Source organism: Daphnia pulicaria, chromosome 11 (genome assembly GCF_021234035.1).
Source record: "Daphnia pulicaria isolate SC F1-1A chromosome 11, SC_F0-13Bv2, whole genome shotgun sequence".
Lineage (NCBI taxonomy): Eukaryota > Metazoa > Arthropoda > Branchiopoda > Diplostraca > Daphniidae > Daphnia > Daphnia pulicaria.
The window spans coordinates 2,751,683-2,772,286 of record NC_060923.1 but is presented as its reverse complement, the minus strand read 5'-3'; the positions used below and the strand labels follow the sequence as shown (position 1 = coordinate 2,772,286).

The following is a 20,604-nucleotide window of genomic DNA, read 5'->3' as shown; positions in this document are numbered from 1 at the left end:
TCTTGGGGGTCTGCAACTGACGGGGAAGGTTGCGTAGTTTCTCTTAATAGCGAGTGCCCAGCGACCGCGTGTTGGGTTACAGACTTGCAACTCACAATTTGGGAACCTGTAAGCAAGTGGAACAACATGAGAATCATGTAACTTAAGTTTATTTTTCTTAACAACAGCCGCTTTACTTTCACAAACTGCTGATACCCAAGTCTCTGGTGTGCTCTGAAGTTGAGAAAGATGCATAAGATGAAAACCATATTAACGACTAGACTGTTGGACTAGAGCCCACTCAACCTGGTTATTACATTGGGAAAATGATTAGAAGACTAACCACAGGCTTATAATATAGCAAGTGGAAACAGGGCAATGTGACAGAAGAGGGACCAGTTATTACTTGAAAGTTCTGAAATCAAATTACCAAATCACATTCTTCCACCATTAGTTCTTTTCTGTTCACAGCAAGATGTCTTTGATGTTGCCTTATTGGAAATTGGCAACACTAAAAAAGAGAATACAGACTATATCAGTTAATGAATAATTAAATGGAAATAAAACTCGTTTACCATTATTTGCCATTCTTAAACGTTTCCTTAGATTTCTGGTTTCCGGCCACTCGGTTCAGCTTCCAATAATAATGGCCGCCATATTGCAAAGTATATTGGAAGTTGCCAGATTTCCTAAGTTTTGGAAATTTGGCAACTTTCAAAAGTAAACAACTTTTTGGATTCGTCTGCTAATCACGTTCCCACTTCCCATACGGCCGTGTCTCGTTGGTGACTGGTGAATAGCGTGAGGTATATTAATTAAGTTCGAAATAGTATGGCAACTCTTCAGGCGATCAAATACAATGACGGAAGTTTGGAAATTCTCGACCAGTTGTTGCTTCCTGAATCCTGCACTTACATTTCCATAAACAATGTGCAAGATGCTTGGAGTGCAATTCGTGAAATGAAGGTGACTATTTTTCTATGTACATTCAGTTTTTTGAACTGTTTGTCTTTAATACTTGTTTGTGACTAGGTTCGTGGAGCCCCAGCCATTGCTATTGTGGGTTCCTTGAGTCTGGCAGTAGAATTGAGAAAGTTGGCTACACCAGAGACGAAGAAAGACCTCCACTTGTTGGTTAAAGAAAAACTAGACTATCTGGTGACGTCCAGGCCCACAGCTGTCAACATGCAGCTGGCGGCAGAGGCTTGTGTCAAGCTGTCCAACGATCTTGTAGACAAAGCTTCAGTGGATGCAGCAGAAGCCAAAGATGTCATTGTCAAACATTTGGAAGCCATGCTGGCCAATGACATTGCAGACAACCTGGCTATAGGGGAGCACGGAGCAAGAGACATAGCCAAGAAATGTGGGAACAAGGACAAGCTTAGAGTGTTGACTCACTGCAACACAGGATCGCTGGCCACAGCAGGGTACGGCACTGCCCTGGGAGTCATTCGCAGCCTGCACAAGGCCAACTTGGTGGACCAAGTCTACTGCACCGAGACCAGGCCCTACAACCAGGGTTCCAGACTGACAGCATTTGAACTGGTCTACGAAAAAATCCCTGCCACTCTCATCTGTGATGACATGGCGGCTGCAGCCATGAAAGAGTTCAAGATCGACGCCGTCATTGTCGGAGCCGACCGAGTGGCTGCCAACGGCGACACGGCCAATAAAATCGGCACCTACCAACTGGCGGTCCTTGCCAAAAGTCACAACATTTTGTTTTACGTCGCCGCTCCGTTCTCTTCGATAGATTTCCAAATTCCAAGTGGCCAGTCGATTCCCATCGAGGAACGTCCTCACTCCGAAATGACCCACACGGGTTCCATCCGCACGGCCGCTGCCGGCATCAATTGCTGGAATCCAGGATTCGACGTCACTCCAGCCGAACTCATCACCGGCGGCATAGTCACGGAAAAAGGCGTTTTCAAATCCGACCAACTTGTTCCCGTCTAAACTCTTATTCGTTTCACCCAAATGAATAAATAATGCGGATGGGAGATGTAGTTGGATAAATTTGTATACTTTGTCTTTCAGGGTTGGGATAAGGGAGGGATAAAAAGCTGAAATGATGAGGATTACAAGGATTCGACGCGCACACACACACACACACACATGAGGGGCTGTACACACACTAAATCAAAAAGTGGGGGGTAAAACAGTAAAAAGTGGAAGAGAAAAGAGCTACCAGAAAATACTTGGTTATGACATAATGTTGTTTTGCTTCTTTTACTGTTGTTGTTATTTGAATTTGTCGGTTTCGCCTTTTGTTTTGATGACCTAAAGCTTTTTGTTGAGTTAATTACATGTGATGGGACGAGAGACGCACACAAGTCAGGAACACGATTGAGAGACAAGGGGGTAGAGGGGTAGTAAATAAATGAAAATTGAAATTTATGTATATAATAATCAACTGGGGAAGGGGGGGAAAAGGGGAAAGGCATGACGACGAATTAATTATCCGATAGAAAAATCACAGGTCGCGATAAAAAGGGGCGTGATGTCAATTTCTCGAAAGAAACAAAAAAAAACATGAATTGAAAATGATTTCGTGATGGATTGGTTGATTGATTTCAGGGAGGCTCTAATAAAGCATTTGGAGAAGAGAGGGGGGGATATTATTTATTTAAATGATAACTGTCAAAAACGGGTCCTCCTCCTCTTGGTTTTTAAATTAATAATCAAATAGAAAACAAAAAAGGCGATCGGGGCGTGATGATCTCAGACTTTGCTGAACTTGAGACCTGTTTTTGTGTGTGTGACCAAAAGTCGAAAGAGTTAACGGTTTGTTGATAGCCTCAAGTTATTCATTTTTTTGTGGGTACTCACCGTCATCGTTGGAGTAGCAGTCGTGACAGTGGAGGTTGTTGTTGCGTACCCGAACGTCCGTGCCGGCCGTGCCGTTGCCCAAGGCGATGCCGCAAACGCAACAACGGAAACAGTTGATGTGGTAAAACAATCGCAGACTCTCAATTATCATGGCCGCCCCTCGACCTGTTTTTAATCAAATCAAAATTTAGAGAAAATTCCAATCATCAAATGAAATTATAAAAAATTGACCTAATTCTTCCTGACAGAGGGAGCACTTTTTCTTGCCGCTGACACTCAACATGCGGTCGTTGTTGTTTTGCGACTGGTGGACGCCGGCCGACGACGACTGGACGGGAGCAGAGTGACTGGGTCCCACCACCGACGGGTGACGATAATTGGCCGGTCTCTGGGCCGGCACTTGAGGTCCAGCTCGTGTCGTCGACCCAACAGACGACTGTTGTTGTTGTTGAGCAACTGTTGCTTCCTGCACGTTCATGTAGTCCCCGTAATTGGCATTGTTGTTGTTGTTGTTGCTCCTCTGCGTCATCCGCTGCGTCAGTGTCGTAATCACCTGATTTTTCAAATGAATTAAAAATCAATCGACAAACAACAAATTTGACCCAAAATGACGTACCGAATGCGGAAGTGGGGCGATGGGTTCCTTGTCCGTCTCACCGGGCGGATGGGTGGACCTCCACGACGGTTGGGTCTGGGCGGCGTTGCCGCTGAATTGCTGCATGGCGGAAGAGGAAGAGGCCGACGGAAGCGTTTGCGACTGGCTCTTGGCCGGCCTGGACGGCGGCGACTGGATGCTGCCGAGGTGGTGGTGGTGATGGTGGTGGATGCTCTGCAGCTGATCCATCGAACCGGAAGACACAAGGGAGCGGACCTGCCAGACGGGCGGCGCCGTGTGCGGAGCCCCCGTGAAATCCGCGTACTCCAAAATCTCCTCCTGGTTGGCGTAGAGCGGACGAGGAGTGGGCGAGGAGCCGAGACTGGACGTCGAGCGGAACGAGTGATCCATCCCGCCTTTGCTGTTGGGGCCCAGTAGCCGCAATTCCGACATTTTATCCATCGAAGTCGAAGACGACGAACGCGACATCCAGTGACTTCCGTCGGCCGTCCCCGCCATCAAATTGTTGTTGATGGACGACGGCTGGATGGCGGAAGGAGCTGGTGGGCTCTGCGTGGCGGCCGGATGGGCCATCGGACGTACGGGCGGAGTTAATTGCAGGGAAGAGGAGGAGGACAATGGCGAATAGTTGCGTTGTCGCTCCTGCATGGCGTCAATGCGCCTCTGTTCCGCCTCCTGGATGAGCCAATGACGCGAAACGTCCTTCATATCCTTACGTCCGGCAGCAGCTCCTCCTCCTCCGGCCGCTGTTGCTCCGGCAACGCCGCCCTCGGACGCCACTTTACGCTTGGCCATCCAGGCCTCACCGTCGTGCAGTTTCGGCTTAGGAGCCGCACTGAGTCGTGACGGTTTGGGGGGCGACAGTTGCGACTGTTGCGGATGGATTGGCTGGGGAGAGACTTGCTTGACGGCGCCGGCGGATGACGACGACGAAGATAACGAAGGCGACACCAATATCGACTGCTGTTGGTGTTGTTGCTGTTGTTGCGGTGCTGGCAAATGTGGTTGTCGGTGGTTGACTTCGACGTGGAGTTGCTGTTTCACTTCTCCTTCCGGGCGGATGAAAGGCAACGGCTCCTGCTGTTGCGGCTGGAATTTGGTGGACGCTCTGCGGATGCTGGAGCCTGTCTGCCACTCGCGAGCCAATTGGTCAATCTCGGCCGTCATTTCGTACTCGATTCCGTGCTCGTCTTGGCTCCTGTTGTGCAATCCGGCGGATGCAGAGCGAACGGTCCGCTCGTTTTCTTCCTTCTCCAGCGTTTCGATGATCTCGCGCTCCTTGCGGGCCAGCTCCTCCTCGTGCGGAGGCGACGGTGGTTGCCACTCGGCCAGGCCAAACTCGGACGCTCTGTAATCTGTCGAAGAGTTGCGCAGGAGCGTCTTCAAATCAGGCGGTGGAGGGATCGCATCCGCCAGTTCCTTGGCATCTAAAATTCAATCAAATGGAAATGAATCAAATGAATTCTTTTGATTTTCTGAATTGAATTGAAAATTTACCGTCCTCCATGGCGTTGACGTCGAATCCGAGGAAATCCGATCGCCTTTTGCGCAATTCCTGTCGCAATCCGGCGGGTTCCATCGTCTTTTCATTGCGGCGGAGCTACACAAATGTGTCGGTGTGTGTTTGTCCATTGTTTTGCGAAAGACAATCGAATTAGAAAACGACTTTTAGTTTACTATTACGAATGAATGGCGTACTAAATAAAAAGGACATTGTCCAGCATCGAATTCTACCAAACACAAAAAGTGCAACGAACCGCGAGAATAAAAAGGCAACCAAACATTTCAAAGAAAAAATTGTGTGTGGTGGGAAAAACTAAAAACTATCAGAGAAATAAAAAGCCGCAAAACCCCCAAAAAGAAACAACAACAAAAAAATGGCCAAAGCGAAATCGACCGTGAAATTCTAATAAAACTAACAGGCAAAAATGAAAGGGGGAAATCAATTATAAAATCGATAAAATAATAATAGAAAGTTGGAAACACACAACAGAGACCAGGAAAAATATTCACAAATCTACAAAAAAAAATAAAAATAATAAAAGGGTGGGAAAGACACACCCCTGAATAAGAAAAATTTTAAAAACATGAATTTTTTTGTCCATGTGTGGTCGGTTTTGGTTCCCTCCCCGATTTGTTTTTTCGAAGAGAAAGAAAAGAAGAAAAGAGAAAAGTCTAAAAATGTGATGACTGGATTACCTGTGGATGGCCGGAAGTGAGTTTCGCACAAGTAGTAGCAGAATGGCAAGTAGTGGAAGGAGTAGTGGAAGTAGTCGAAGTCGATTGATGGACAACAATCGGAGTCTCAGTCGGAGGATTCGAGATGGGGGGAGGAGGGGGTTTCTCGGAAGGAGGAGCCGCGTTCTGAACCGCCGCCCCCAAGTCTACCACCCAATCGTCCCATACAACAGCCTTCACCCACAACAACAACCCGACCCCCAAACAACAACAACAACAACACAAACGGGTAGGGTGGGAGGGAAGGAAAAGGAGAAAGGAAAGGCCGGATACCAGGTGAGAGGGGGGGAAAGGGAAATGAACAGGAAAAATCAAATAAAAACAAAAAAAGAAATGGAAAAAAAAAATTAAATGAAAAACTCAAATAAAATAAACAAACAAAAAATATCTTGACTAAAAATTTGAAGGATAGGGAAGGAAAATGGAGGAGGAGGTGCTGGAAAAAAATAACAAGGGAATAAGGAATTTCCGCTCCAAGAGCCCCGGAAGAGTCACCCCAAAAAAAGTGAAGACCAGAGAGGGTTTTTGATGTGTGAAAAAAAAAAAGGATGTGGGAGAGGAAAAAACAAAAAAATTTGGCCAAAACTAAATGAGAAAATTAAATGAAAAACAAAAGACTAGCGGCTCTACCGACTGCCATGCTATATAACCCCCGTCTTTCAGGAGATTTCAAACTGTACCTCCGCATTGCCTGGAGGCCAAGCCAATTGAGGCGAACTGGGCGATGGAGAGTCGGCAATTCCGGCAACAGGTTCCGGTTCACTAGAAATTCAGATACAACATTTTAAAACAAAACGGAATTATGAAATGTATCTATGGATTAGATACCGTTGTTGCTGCTGCTGCTGATTATGGAAGCTGTAGGGAGAATAGCCGATGGGCGGATGAGACGGAAGAGGCGGAGGCAAAGGCTCAGGTGGTTCCATTCCATTGGGTGTGGGCGACGTGGGTGACGGAGTGCCGTGGGGCGACAAGGAGCGGATGCCTTCGTCTTCCGTGCAGTCGGAATAAGATTCCGCATCACCGGCACCCGCAGGCGGACCTGACGAAGGGTAAGACGGTTGGGCATCCACCGTCACCACCACTCGTTGATGTCCGGAAGTAGAAGTGGAGGAAGATCCGGCCATGGCAACCGAAGAATTGGCGTAAATCGGTTCCGGCTGGATGGGTTCGACGCTCTTGGCTTTCTGTTGTTGTTGCTGTTGTTGAGGCACCTGGGCAGTGCGGAGTATAGACGGAGGTTTGATTGCCACCGCCGGAATCACGGGTTTATTAGCCGCAACGGCCGGTTTGTTGTTCATTTTGACAGCCGTCGTCGTCGTCGTTGGTGGCGGCGGGGCTGATTTGGCTTTTTCTTCCACCTGGCGGAATGCGGCCAATTTGGCTTTGAAATTGGGTTTGTTGGTGTGGGTCTCATCGGCCTCAGCGGGTGGAGGCGGAAGGGCATGACTGGCTGGAGCGGCGGCGGCGGTTTCTTCCACTTTATGGAAATTGGCCAATTTGTTCTTGAAATGCGGATCTCGATCCGGCGTCACTCGACTCGGCGGTGGCGCCACAACGGCGTCTGTTTTGACAGCGGCGGCAGCAGCAGCCGCTTCCGTCGACTCGAAAGTGGACAATCGGTTCTTGAAGGTGGACGAGAATTCACCCGATCGACGATTGGCGGCCGTGATGCTGGCCTTATCCACGTCCGGCGCCGTGGTGGTGGTGAAATGGTCCCGTTCGAAAACGGAGCGTCGCTTCACCATGACCAAATCGGCGGTGGCGTTATCTGCAACCGGCCCGAAAAAGGTCAATATTTGCTGCCCGGTTGATTAGCATAAAATAAAATGGGCGTTGGTTGGTTGGTTGGCTGGGCCAGCCAAATATTTACCGGTGGGTTTATTATTCCTGTCGGACGCCTGGGGGGGCTGTTGGTCCACCTTGGTGGCCTCCTGTCGTTTCACGACGACCTCCACCCTCTGCTCCTCCTGCTCCATCCTGCCATAAGCCAAAAAGGAACAAACACGATTAAAGTTAAGAAAAGGCAAGAGGTAGGAGGAGGATGAGTGAGTGCTTTTGATTTGATAAGACGACGGCCACAAGCAGATAACAACAACCCGAATGGCAGTCGTAAAGTGGAGAAAAAGAGAAGAAAACTCGACTCTCTGCTGCGGTTTTTACAACCTGCCCTTTATGGCCCGGCCTGGTCTCTCTCCTCCTATTTTTCTGACTGGGAAAAGAAACTCACCTGGACGATTTCGTCCATGTCGTTCGACTGGTGCTGGTGCTGCTGCTCCTCGTTTCCTGTTGTTGTTTCGACAGAGCCGAAGTGGAGAATTTGACGTAATCTTCGATAGATTTCTCGTACGTGTACTCATCGCCCTGATGTGATCCCAGGTCAATGGGCGTCGTCGTGGTCGTGATCGACGCCGCCTGTTCGGTTGCCGAATTCTGCGCTCATGGGAAATGGATCGCAACCGAGTTGAGGAGAAGAAGAAAAATCAAATGAGAATCTCTCACCGGAAAACCGCAAAGCCACACACACACACAGGCAGACAGACAGACAACAATCACATTTCAGTGTGGTGACGGCGGTTGTTGCGCAATAAATTGAATCAAAAAGAAAATTTCGTGAATAAATTAAAGGTGAATGGGGGGGAACAAAATAAAATACCTGACTGGTGTCTCCGTTGAAGACGGACGAGTCGGGCGAAGAGTCAACCGGATCGCCGGATGCCAGCGCCGCCGTCGTTCCACATTCGTCTGAATTCGAAAGGAATTCGATCTCGTCGTTGTCCTCCACCGAATACAACGCCGACAATTTCCCACGTTTCTCCCTTTTTAAATTGAAAATTGAAGTTTTAATTTCATTTCAAAGAATTACAAATTTGCAATTGAATTTGGATTCTACCGGATATTGATGAGCCGTTTGGTGGCAGCTTCAGAGGCTTTTAATGCTTCCTCTTGTTCCATCCGCTTGACTTCGGTGACTCGCTCAATCACGTGCTCCTGTCGCTTCCGTCGACTCGACTTCCATCCTTCCAAATTCTATCAAATCCGGAAATATAAATTAATAAACTATTAAGATGAATTTGAAAAAAAAAAAAAGAATTTACCGATTGCCAATCCTCGGCGTCGTCCTTTTTCGTCTCGCGGACCTTTTTGACTTCTTCCGCTTTCTTGAGCTGCTCCTGGGCCGTTTTGGCCAATTTGGTCGGCCCCGTCTTGACAAACTGCATGGGGTTGTAGGCCACTTTGGGCGCGGCTTTGGTCGAACGGGTGGGAATGTACTCGGACGAACCAATGAAATCCTGCATCTTTTTTTTATAATTCCGGCCGGAATTAAAAAGAAAAAATATGAACATTCTTCTTCCACCTATTTAATCAAATTAGATTTGACGGAGTGGAAATGTACCTGTCGGCCGCCATTGGCGCTGCAGGTCGAGTGATTGTCGAGACTCTCGCTGGATTCGCTGTGCCTGTCCAAGGCGCTGCTGGATCGCGAATTGTTGTTGCGCGATCCCCAGCTGCGGATGCCGTTGTAATCCTTGAACTCGCGCGACGATTGCGAATTGTTGAGCGAGTCCTGGTGAGACTGGAGGTGCTGGGGCGATAGGGACGAGGCGGGCGGAGGAGGCGACGACAGGCCGGAGGAACCCGTCGGCGTGGGAGACACGCAACAGTTGACCTCGTCCAGCGTTCCAGGCATCTCGGGAATTTCTTGATTTATTTCTTTTTAAAAAAAAAAGACGCAGGTAGAGGAAAAAAAGGGTCCCACGGGTCGACGTCAATCACGCATGGACAGGAACAACAAACAAACAACAGTTTGGAAGAATTGAGTTGTTGCTGGCAGAAGAGAGGGGGGCTGGGTTGTTTGGTTATCTGGGCATCGGCCGCCGTTGGAAACTCATCGACGGGCAAACCTGTTCCACCTGAGAAAACGCACAAGACATAAAGAAAAAGATGAATATTAGAGTGAATGAGAAAACAGATGTGACACGACGAAGAATGAACGGAGAAATGTATCGCCTGCAGCTTAGCATCCCGTTCGTCATTCCTGACTTCATTCCTTCCCAATTTTGATGATCAACAATGGCCCCCCCGTCAAATAACCCAGAAAAACACAAAACTGTTCTTTCTCTGCTTTGGACGCCATTGCTGCGGCACAAAGAAGAGTGTGCAGATGAGTCCCGCACCACCGAAATTTCTCACGAAAACCGACAAATCGTCGAAAGGGAATTTTGTTTCTCACTTCAACAACAAAAGAAAAGAAGAAGAAGAAGAAGCGATTTATTTTTGGCTATTCATCCGTTCCGCAACGAAACATTCTTCAGCCGGCCCAGTTCATTGTCCGCTCGATTTTCTAAAAATGTTGGACTTTCATTTTTCGTCGGTAATAATTGGTCCATCATCTCATCAATATTCAATTTTCCCCGCAGAGTTTTAAAGAGGAAGAAAAATAGTGTCGGGTTACTCTGCGACATTCGAAACTGTGGCCAGCACCAACAACAACTACCCCCCGTTGCATCCAACAACAACAACAACAACGACAAGATTCTGGCGAAAATGAAGATACAAAAAGGCCGGATCGAGTTCCATTGAGAAAAGAAAGGCCCTTCTTCCAGTACACCGGCCATGTTGTGGAACATTCCTCTCTCCTAGTCGTCATCACCTTTTCTTCTTTCTTTCTTTCTTCTTTCTCGAGTTTTACCTGTGCCATAAGAAGAAAGAAGAAAGAGAGTTTAGCGCAGCCATTGGGTTTCAGCCACCTGGCGCCACCGTCCACCGGCCAATTTCATCTCAAATATCACGGCAGCGTCGTGTCGTGTCGTCGGCATTTTCTTCTTCTTCTTCTTCAACTCTTTTTTTTTGGAAATGAAAAACAAATTTGCCCGCTAGATGGCCAACAAACCCCTTCACTTGCCAGCTGCTGGAGAAATAAAGAAGAAACGGGTGGTGCCCACAAAGGAGAGAAGAGAGAAAAATGCCAATGTCATGCGGCCCGTGACACATCGACGAAACCTTTTTCGGGATCGAAAATGACGACACCCGACGACGACGAGGCGTGCGCGCACATTTGGCACCGCCGACTTGAAAAATCGGGAAAAATGAATCACAAGAAGAAGAAAAACAAAAGACGATCGGAGGATATCTGTGAAGGTCGTCGTGCCTCACCTTTTTCCCACCGCAGCCCGTGTCACGCCGCCAGAGGCGCTTCTCTGATATTTTTTCTATTTTCCCCGTACCAGAAAATAAATAGAAATTTTTATTTCTTTTTCGGTTTGGTTTGATTGAAAGAGCCGGCGGAATGCGGATAGTTGTGATTTCTTCCGTTGGAAAAAGAAAAAAAGGGGGAACCCACAAAACGGTCAAATGCGACAAGAGCCAAAAAGAGTCGCCCCAATAAGATTAGCCCCTTGAACAATCCACGACGCGCGTGTGTGTGTGTCCGTCTGTTTGTGTAAAAACTGACACACAAAGGAATAAAAAGAAGAAAGACAATCATCGATCTCCTTGTCCGACCGTCAAGACAAGAAAAGGAACGAAAATCCTGACAGAAACCAGAAGAGGTTCCTCCTCCTTGTGGGCTCTTGTCTGTAACTCAAGAGGAGTTTTTCCAGTTCGACTTTTTTTCAGGCCCCGGCTGCTACTGGCCGGCGCATTCCATTCGGTGGGGGCTGCTGCTGCTGCTGCTGCCGTGTGTGTTATTATAATAATCCGACCGGTTCCAAAAGAGGTCGTCGTCTGCTCCTCTTCAAAGCACAAGGAACAGGAGCAGGAGTAGCAGCAGAGGGGTGGCAGGCAGGCAGGCAGTCAGTCAGGAGAGGGAAACCTTTCTAAAAATATATATATCACAACATCTACTACTACTACACCCTCTCGCCCAGTTACAAGACGGCCATTTTGAATGGCTAATTCCATTACAGAAGCGCCCGATATTATAAACACACCAAACCATCACACACACACACACAACTTTTTCTCTTTCTTTCGACGCCTCCCCCTACATTTGACATGTACAAAACCGGATGAACATTTCCGGAAGAAAATCTTCCCCTTCCATTTCCATCTCTTATTTATTTACTTGCAAGAAAAATATAACTTGAAAGTTTTGACTGACGTCACTGACTGACACCGGTGAAGGGTGAGGGATGGCTAAAATTAGACGAGAAAAACGGGACTCTTCTCCCCCACTCGACGAAAAAAGTTGTTGGCTGAGACTGTGAGGTGTGATGATGCGATCTTAACGACCGTCGTCTTCTCCATCGTTCTTCGTTGCCTTGGAAACAATGTTTTTTTAATTTCCACTCCTGCCAATGTTTTCCCACAATATGGCGGGGGCCCCCAATCTCCTCTCCTTTGCGCAGCGCACAGTCAATTATAAGCGACTTAATGGCACATGTAACGTCATCGCGCACGGCAAAGCAGATAATAACCCCCGCACCACCACCACCACCAAAAAAATATCTTTCTCGCCATTATCTTTTTTTCTTTCTTTCTTCTCGTCAGGAATGCGGCCGACGAGCTGCGGGGGGAAACAACTCCAAACACACACAAAACACTTTGTGTGTGTGTGTGTTTGATTTTTTCGTTGCTCCACTTTTTCTCTGTCGTCTTTTAACTAACCCCGAATAGAAGAAGAAAAAAATATGATTTATATCTCCGTTGGTTCGTTCGTGTTGTCCTGCTCCGGTAATTTACTAACGACGATATCAAATATCGTCTATGGGGCCGCCGCCGCCGCCGCCGCACCGGAATTCTATAAAACAGTTAACCAATCCAGCCGGAGAGATCGTTCACCTTAACACACACACAGAAATAAACCCTTGGAATTCTAGTTGAATGTTTTCTCTCTCTCTCCCCCAAACCCATTTTTTTTATTATTATTATTTGATCGTTGGAAACCACAAGAACCGAAAACCACACGGCCGCGGTGGTGGCCACCAACCGCTGGCAAATGATTAGCTGCAACAACAACTTGATCCCCCCCTCTCTCTCCTGGCCACTGACTTTGGTGGTAGTACGGGACTTGCGTCAACAGTCAGTGTCCGTGTTAGTTGCAGAAGCAATTGGGCAAAGTGATGAAATTGTTTGATTGACTCTCGCCCCACGGCCCTTTTTGGCTGGTGAAAAAATAAGATGAGACAAACGGTCGGGGGGTAAATAATTGCGGCGCAACAACAAGTCAACAACAGCAATGCGCATTTGGGTGATGCGGGAGGAGGAGCGCAGGTGCCTTTGGTTCACACACTCACACACCTGTGCCGTTTGTGTTGTTGGACGAGAAGATGCTAGGAGAAGAAAGAAAGAAAGAAAAGAAGTGCAGGTTAGTGGAGGACATCGACCCTTTTTCCTACTAGACACGCACGCAAACAACACGTTCCATCCTTCCCAACCCACGGCTGACTGGCTAGAAGAAGAAGAAAACGCTCCCGGGAACAACGGAGCAGACGGGCCCGCGTTCGTTCAAATCACCGTTCGTCAGCCACGTCTATCTCTCTACCAACCAGCGGATTCATCCAGCCAACAACAACAACAACAACAACAATCGCATCATCGACCGACCAACTTTTCTGGCCAGGCAAAAATATAACTGGGCCTCACCAGTTACATTCCTCCAATCAAACAACAAATTCCACAAATCCGGCCGGAATGTTTACTTCGAATCACATACACATCTCCCAGACGCGGATTGAAATTTGAAAAAAAAAGGGAGAAAATGAAGTAAAAATCGTCAAAGCGGAACGATGGAACAAACAATTTTCCCTTTCCTACTCCTCGTGTTTGTCCCATTCAGGCGACCAACGAAAAATGTTGGCCAGTCACCGGAAGTCGACAAAAACGAATTAGTTCCGGATCGGATAACTTTCCAACAAGAGAGGGGGGATATCAAATGGGCGGAGTATTTTTTCGGGCGCCAGGTGTCGCATGAAAACAACAAAAATTGTAATCAACGCCAAAAATAATAATCAGAAAAGGAAGAAGAAGAATTAGAGTGGAAAAGGATGACACACACACAAGACAGGATGTCCGGTATTTAAAATAAAACAACAAGGAAAGAAAAAAAGGAAAATAGACCATCCATCATATTTCATCATTTGGGCTGTGAATGTGTAACGAGATTTATGAAAACGAAAAAAAGCTGATTAGAGCGACAGATAAGACACATGGAGGTGGAATGTTATTATATCGACCAAACGAGACTCGAAAAGATAAGCAATCGATTAATCGAATCGAGTTACTCGCCCAAGGGGACGACCTTGCCTCTAGGGCCTTTGTGTGTTCCCTTTCAAAAAACCTTTTCTTTTCTCTCTCTCGTTGTGTTTAGTACAGCAGTTCACTAACGAACTACAATCCCACCACGGGCAATGTACAATTATCAGAACATTCCTCCTTCACACTCTCATTCGCTCTACTGTGCTACCAGTCAATATAAATACACATCATCATCAATAACTGCTGAAATTCGGCGTGGCTTTAGTCAACTGATTGCAGTTACACACAGAAGAGAAAAGAGAAAAGAAAAGTTTCGTTACCTTGGTGATTATTAGCTGCAGCGCGGTCAATGGTCTGTGAGGCTATTTGGTGTGTGTAATCAACAAGGTGTGTACGTCAGAGTGTGTGTGTGTGTGGGCTAGGCAGGCACTGGAACATTCCACATGATTTCTTCACGATTTCAAATCACTTTTTCTTATTCAATTGATTAGAGAGACACACGGAAAACTCGACACAGACACACAACAAACTGACACAATTGAAAAGCACTGGGCCAGTTGAGAGAAAACAAACGAAATCGAGTAGCTTTTCTCTTATGGTTTTTGATTGATTCGTTTTTCGAGTTGGTCGTCGTCGTGTGTTGATTCTTCTTCTTTTCTTTGGACGCCGACTCTCGAGACGCGCGCACCGTCCACTCCAATCAACGTCCCGACTCGTAGTGACGACGCCAGCGACACACCAAAACCCCCCCTCACCAACGAGGCAACGAGATAGGGGAAACCTTGTTGAGCTGCCACCCACCCTCTTTTCACGTACCACCTCCCTCCTCCTCCTCCTACCCGTAAAAAACTCTTTGAACATCGAGACATTTTGGCCTCGAGGTATTTTCGAAACGAGAATCTCAGGCAAACAAAATCTGACATTCTGACGTTTATGTGGGGCTTCGCCATCTAGCGGTGAGAATTGCAACTTGATTTATTCGCCATCTAGTAGTAGGAAAACGAGACATTTCAAAATCATCAAATTGCCGGTTGCCGATTGTCGATGCCGATTGCCGATGTTCTACGAGACAACCGGATTTAACGTGAATGATCAACCAAATACATTAGGCATTAGCAATAACGCAATAACATCTGTGGGCTCCGGCAGGATAATGAGAAAAAAAGACAGATGGAAAAACGGGCCCTTATCTTTCAACCGTCATTCTTTTGTTGGTTTAAAAAACAAACATATAGGTTATACTGTTATAGGCTATAGCTATGTGGCTATGTCAGCCATCATATAATTTGACTAGGCCTACAGCCAAGGGTCCAGCCATTTTCTTCTCTTTGTCAGAGAACATGTTATGTTAATGCCCATGATGTTATCTCTGTATACACCCTATCCAAAGATAGTAAATACACTGCCGATTTAACAAAATGGCATTTGAGTTTAAACTCTTGAATTAATCTTTTCTACTTTACAATGTTTTTTGTTTTGTTTTTTGTATCATCTTTCACCATCGAGCAACTCTAGTCATCTGGTTATTTCTCCTACCCGTGATATCGAAAAAGTAAAATAATTAAGATAGAAAAGCAAGCTTATCAGCTCGCCGCGAAGGGATAGTCGTAAGCCAGTAGAAAACTGTCTTAAATGAAAAAATTCAGGGCCTATTGTTAAGTCGGACTTATTCACAATTCACGCTTTTTTTCACAGAATTTTTGGTCTTAAAACGGGATTTTTCTGACACAGTTCAATATCCTTGCAAGTTATTTACGTTTGGTTTGATCAACTCATATTTTCCAATTTTTACACATAAAGTTCAATAATTGAATTTCAAAATAACCATCATTTAGTCAAATAACTACAAAACATAAATAACATCTGGTGGTGATTTGATGTGAAAGTGAAAAAGTTGTAGTCGCAACCGCCAGATGTCACTAGTCGTTAAGCAATTATTTTAGCAGTTTTTCATTAATTACAGGAGAACTAATTAAGTAAATGAAATTATTTTTGTTCTGGTCGCACCGCATATTTTTTGTCTAGTTTTTAAGACCAAAAAGTCTGAAATGTGTCGTAAAACGTCCGAGCTATGGAGCGTTACATACATACATACATACAGACAAAGTGACATGGCTTTTTTTTCTGCGTATGCGATTAAGATAGAAAAGCAAGCTTATCAGCTCGCCGCGAAGGGATAGTCGTAAGCCAGTTGAAAACTGTCTTAAAGGAATAATTCAGGGCCTATTGTTAAGTCGAACTTATTCACAATTCACACTTTTCTTCACAGACTTTTTGGTTTTAAAACGGGATTTTTCTGTCACAGTTCAATATCATTGCAAATTATTTACGTTTAGTTTGCTCAACTCATATGTTCCAATTTCTACAAATAAAGTTCAATAATTCAAAAAACATCTTTTAGTTTAACCGCCAGATGTCACTAGTCGTAAAACAATTATTTTATCAGTTTTTCATTAATTACCGGAAAACTAATTCAGTAAATAAAATGATTTTTGTTCTGGTCGCACCGCATATTTTTCGTCTAATTTTCAAGACCAAAAAGTAAAAAAAGTAAAGGTAACCCAAAACAAGGGAAGCTATAATGGAAAGTGGAATTTAGACTTAAGGGGGAAAAGTTGTAATCGCCACCGCCAGATGTCACTAGTCATTAAGCTGTTATTTTAGCAGTTTTTCATTAATTACTGGAGAACTAATTAAGTTAATGGAATTATTTTTGTTCTGGTCGCACCGCATATTTTTTGTTTAATTTTTAAGACCAAAAAGTCTAAAATCTGTCGTAAAACGCACGAGCTATGGAGCGTTACATACACACAGACATACAAAGTGACATGGCTTTTTTTTTTCTGCGTATGCGATTATTAGCTTCGCCCTTCGGGCTCGCAATTAATTTATTTCGAGCCCGAAGTAGGGAATAATTTGTTGCGAGTCGACGATCTAGGGAAACCCGTCAAACCTCCAAAGCAGAATATCTAGATGTTTTTGATGCTTCCGTCAATGGACCGCTTCATAAGCAACCTTTCGTCGACAAGCATATGAAAAAATTCCATTCTGAATTGCATCAATTAAATCAGCAGCATTGCCTCCACTGTCGAGAATTGTGGCCTACAAGAGATGCAATTGTCCATCCCTACATTTGCTGCCGTTGCAAGAAACTTACGGAATTCAACCCTTTTGGCATTCAAAATGATATGGTGCGGGATTTTTCATCTATTCCACTAGCAATTCAGAAGCACATTCGGGAACTTACTCCTCTTGAAGAAATGCTTCTCTCGCCAGTAACTTCCATCATGTCTGTCTTCCGGCTACCTTCTGGTGGACATGTTTCTCGTGGCTACGTGGCAAATTTCAAACAAGACGTAGCCGGATTCATCAGAGAGATTCCTCTCACAGCAGAGCAACTTCCGTGCCTTGTCATAAGAAGGAGAGGTGTGGACAACACCTGTGCCGAATTCAAAGTTTGCCGTAAACGTGTTGAAGAAGTTGGCCGAAGTTGGCTGTATAGGCCTACACCCTATCCAAAGATAGTAAATACACTGCCGATTTAACAAAATGGCATTTGAGTTTAAACTCTTGAATTAATCTTTTCTACTTTACAATGTTTTTTGTTTTGTTTTTTGTATCATCTTTCACCATCGAGCAACTCTAGTCATCTGGTTATTTCTCCTACCCGTGATATCGAAAAAGTAAAATAATTAAGATAGAAAAGCAAGCTTATCAGCTCGCCGCGAAGGGATAGTCGTAAGCCAGTAGAAAACTGTCTTAAATGAAAAAATTCAGGGCCTATTGTTAAGTCGGACTTATTCACAATTCACGCTTTTTTTCACAGAATTTTTGGTCTTAAAACGGGATTTTTCTGACACAGTTCAATATCCTTGCAAGTTATTTACGTTTGGTTTGATCAACTCATATTTTCCAATTTTTACACATAAAGTTCAATAATTGAATTTCAAAATAACCATCATTTAGTCAAATAACTACAAAACATAAATAACATCTGGTGGTGATTTGATGTGAAAGTGAAAAAGTTGTAGTCGCAACCGCCAGATGTCACTAGTCGTTAAGCAATTATTTTAGCAGTTTTTCATTAATTACGGTTAGATCTATTGCCACGACATATGTCGTGACGCGACGGTCGAAACTGAAAATTGTCTATTGCCACGATACGCCTATACTTCCTCTCTGATCTCTCATATCGTGGCAATAACACGAATTTTGTCTATTGCCACGACATGCGTTTTCGTACTAAGTTCCACAGAAGATCTTTAGGAAAACTACTAAATAGGGTAAAACTACATGTGCATAATTCCCGCATGTCAATTATCCCGTGAAACTCAAACTTTGTTGTAATCTCCAAATAAAAAATTTACCCTCTCGACGGAGAATCGAACGCCATGCTATCGCATGGTGGCATTCATCGCTGACCATTCGGCTACCACTGCTGAAATATTCCTGTAAAAAACTTGACATAACTAACCTAACCTAACCTAACCTAACCTAACCTAACCTAACCTAACCTAACCTAACATGCGTGAATGTCGAATTTTAAAAAAAATTATGTCGTGGCAATAGACAAATTTCGTGTTATTGCCACGATATGAGAGATCAGAGAGGAAGTATAGGCGTATCGTGGCGTGTCGTGGCAATAGACAATTTTCTCTTTATTGCCACGACAGATGTCGTGGCAATAGACAGTTTCGACCGTCGCGCCACGACATCATGTCGTGGCAATAGATTTAACCATTAATTACAGGAGAACTAATTAAGTAAATGAAATTATTTTTGTTCTGGTCGCACCGCATATTTTTTGTCTAGTTTTTAAGACCAAAAAGTCTGAAATGTGTCGTAAAACGTCCGAGCTATGGAGCGTTACATACATACATACATACAGACAAAGTGACATGGCTTTTTTTTTCTGCGTATGCGATTATTAGCTTCGCCCTTCGGGCTCGCAATTAATTTATTACAAACTTTCCTCACTTTGCTACAAGTGCGTGTAGGAACGTAAGTATAGTTTTTTTTTTTATCTTTTCAAATGATAAGTTATCTTGGTCCTGTTATCAAATGCTCTTGTCAAAAACTTATCTGAAAAAAAAATGACTCGGTGTTCAGTTGTTCACCCAATTCTCGTTTGCGACAATACACAACTGTGTAGCATTCAACATTCATTTGGTTGAGCTTGACTCAGGTTAAAATCAAAAGTTATCACATCGCAAATATGTTTTCTAAGTTACTTCGCAAAATTCAAATTGACGATCAAGTCCCATTAGGAGAAGGAGAATATGGCTCAGTCTTTCTCGGGAAGTTTGACGGTCGTCAAGTTGCTGTAAAAAAAGTTGAGTTGCGTAAAGTTAATGATAACGACGAAAAAGTGCTGAAACTACTGGACCATCCCAATGTCATCAAATTCCTTCACTCTGAAAGCGACGATAAGTTCAAGTAAAAATATTTTCTAAATCATGGAAAACAAATAAAAGTTTGATATGGTAATATAACCCTGATTCCTTGATGGTGCTCTATCCTATTATATTTAGGTATTTTGCTATGGAGCTTTGCGCCGCATCTTTAGATCAGCTGTTTCTAAAGTCTGATGATCCGCGAAAATACAAAGGGCCTAAATTACCGCCTCATTTGGAAGTTTTTCTCCACTTGGCTTTGGGTCTTGAGTATATTCATTCCAAGAATTTAATTCATCGAGATATCAAACCGGAAAACGTTCTCATATGCGTCGACTCTGCTGGATTAGTAACAATGAAATTGGCGGATTTTGGATTCTCTCGAGACGTTAACGAACGAGGGACGTGCACGCTAAGTGGAATCAAAGAAACTTTGAACTGGTTTGCTCCCGAGTTGCTGACAAGTCTAGAAAGTAACGACGAAGAACTTGGGCGAGGTACATTCAAGAGCGACGTCTTTGCATTAGCTCTAGTCTTCGGTTATCTACTCTTGGATGGCCAACATCTTTACGGAAAAGCATTCCAAATTCCTGGTAACATCTTGAAACAAGCACCGATTGATTTGGACAGTAAGTTTAACTTATTAATATGCTATTCATTTAAATTACCAAAAAAAAGAAAAAAAAGTAAAAGACACAAGCTAAAAAACAAACTTTTCACAGAAATTAAATGTTCACATTACTTTCGCAATCTTCTATCAAAAATGTTGGACAAGGAACCTAGCAAAAGAATTTCATCATTAGATGTCGTCAATGAATTAAAATCAACTCAAACAGAGGTAGCTAGTAAAACGAAAAGAAAATTACAAATTTGTACTTTATTTTTAAAATAATTCTCTACACTACTGAACTAACTAAACTAAACTGCTGAAATATTGAGTTTGTTTTTGTTTGTTTGACCGTTTTTAGATTTTGAAACAAGAGATAGAATTGCGGCAACTCTGCCAGCAAACAAGTTTCGATCTAGAGAAAATAAAACTTTTCATCCAACTAGGGATTGATGTAAATGGAAGGGATAACGAAGGGAAGAATGCACTTCATCTGTTGTGTCGAAATAATTCAAGTGAAAAATTGATCGACGCGATCCAACTCTTAATCCAACTCGGAATCGATGTAAATGGAAAATCTAACGCCGGAAGTAATGCACTTCATTTTGTGTGTCGATTTAATTCAAGTGAAAAATTAATCGACGCGATCCAACCCTTAATCCAACTCGGAATCGATATAAATGGAAAAACTAACGACGGGTGGAATGCACTTCATTTTTTGTGTCGATTTAATTCAAGTGAAA

The 20,604-nt window shown here is 44.3% G+C and overlaps 3 protein-coding genes across 4 annotated transcripts; 2 read left to right on the top strand and 1 right to left on the bottom strand.

Moving 5' to 3' along the window:
• Window positions 1-708: 708 nt before the first annotated feature.
• On the top strand, window positions 709-2,128 carry LOC124315423 (methylthioribose-1-phosphate isomerase-like). The gene is made up of 2 exons (XM_046781094.1): window positions 709-945; window positions 1,012-2,128. The coding sequence occupies exons 1-2, from the start codon at window positions 811-813 to the stop codon at window positions 1,933-1,935; spliced, it is 1,059 nt and encodes a 352-aa protein (XP_046637050.1). The 5' UTR covers window positions 709-810; the 3' UTR covers window positions 1,936-2,128.
• Window positions 1,984-14,601, bottom strand: LOC124315100. 2 transcript variants are annotated; one of them, XM_046780489.1, is made up of 15 exons: window positions 14,182-14,601; window positions 9,060-9,576; window positions 8,761-8,961; window positions 8,556-8,692; window positions 8,319-8,481; window positions 7,893-8,095; window positions 7,536-7,642; window positions 6,491-7,433; window positions 6,343-6,424; window positions 5,624-5,836; window positions 4,922-5,024; window positions 3,425-4,851; window positions 3,040-3,361; window positions 2,809-2,973; window positions 1,984-2,723 (listed from the first exon to the last, which is right to left on the bottom strand). In XM_046780489.1, the coding sequence occupies exons 2-15, from the start codon at window positions 9,351-9,353 to the stop codon at window positions 2,701-2,703; spliced, it is 4,383 nt and encodes a 1,460-aa protein (XP_046636445.1). In that variant the 5' UTR covers window positions 9,354-9,576; window positions 14,182-14,601; the 3' UTR covers window positions 1,984-2,700. The 2 variants fall into 2 exon arrangements, with proteins under 2 accessions (XP_046636445.1, XP_046636447.1); XM_046780491.1 differs by lacking the exon at window positions 5,624-5,836.
• A 4,475-nt stretch (window positions 14,602-19,076) lies between these two features.
• Window positions 19,077-20,037, top strand: LOC124316032 (serine/threonine-protein kinase/endoribonuclease IRE1-like). Its single transcript, XM_046781770.1, has 3 exons — window positions 19,077-19,297; window positions 19,393-19,883; window positions 20,030-20,037. The coding sequence occupies exons 1-3, from the start codon at window positions 19,077-19,079 to the stop codon at window positions 20,035-20,037; spliced, it is 720 nt and encodes a 239-aa protein (XP_046637726.1).
• Window positions 20,038-20,604: the final 567 nt, after the last annotated feature.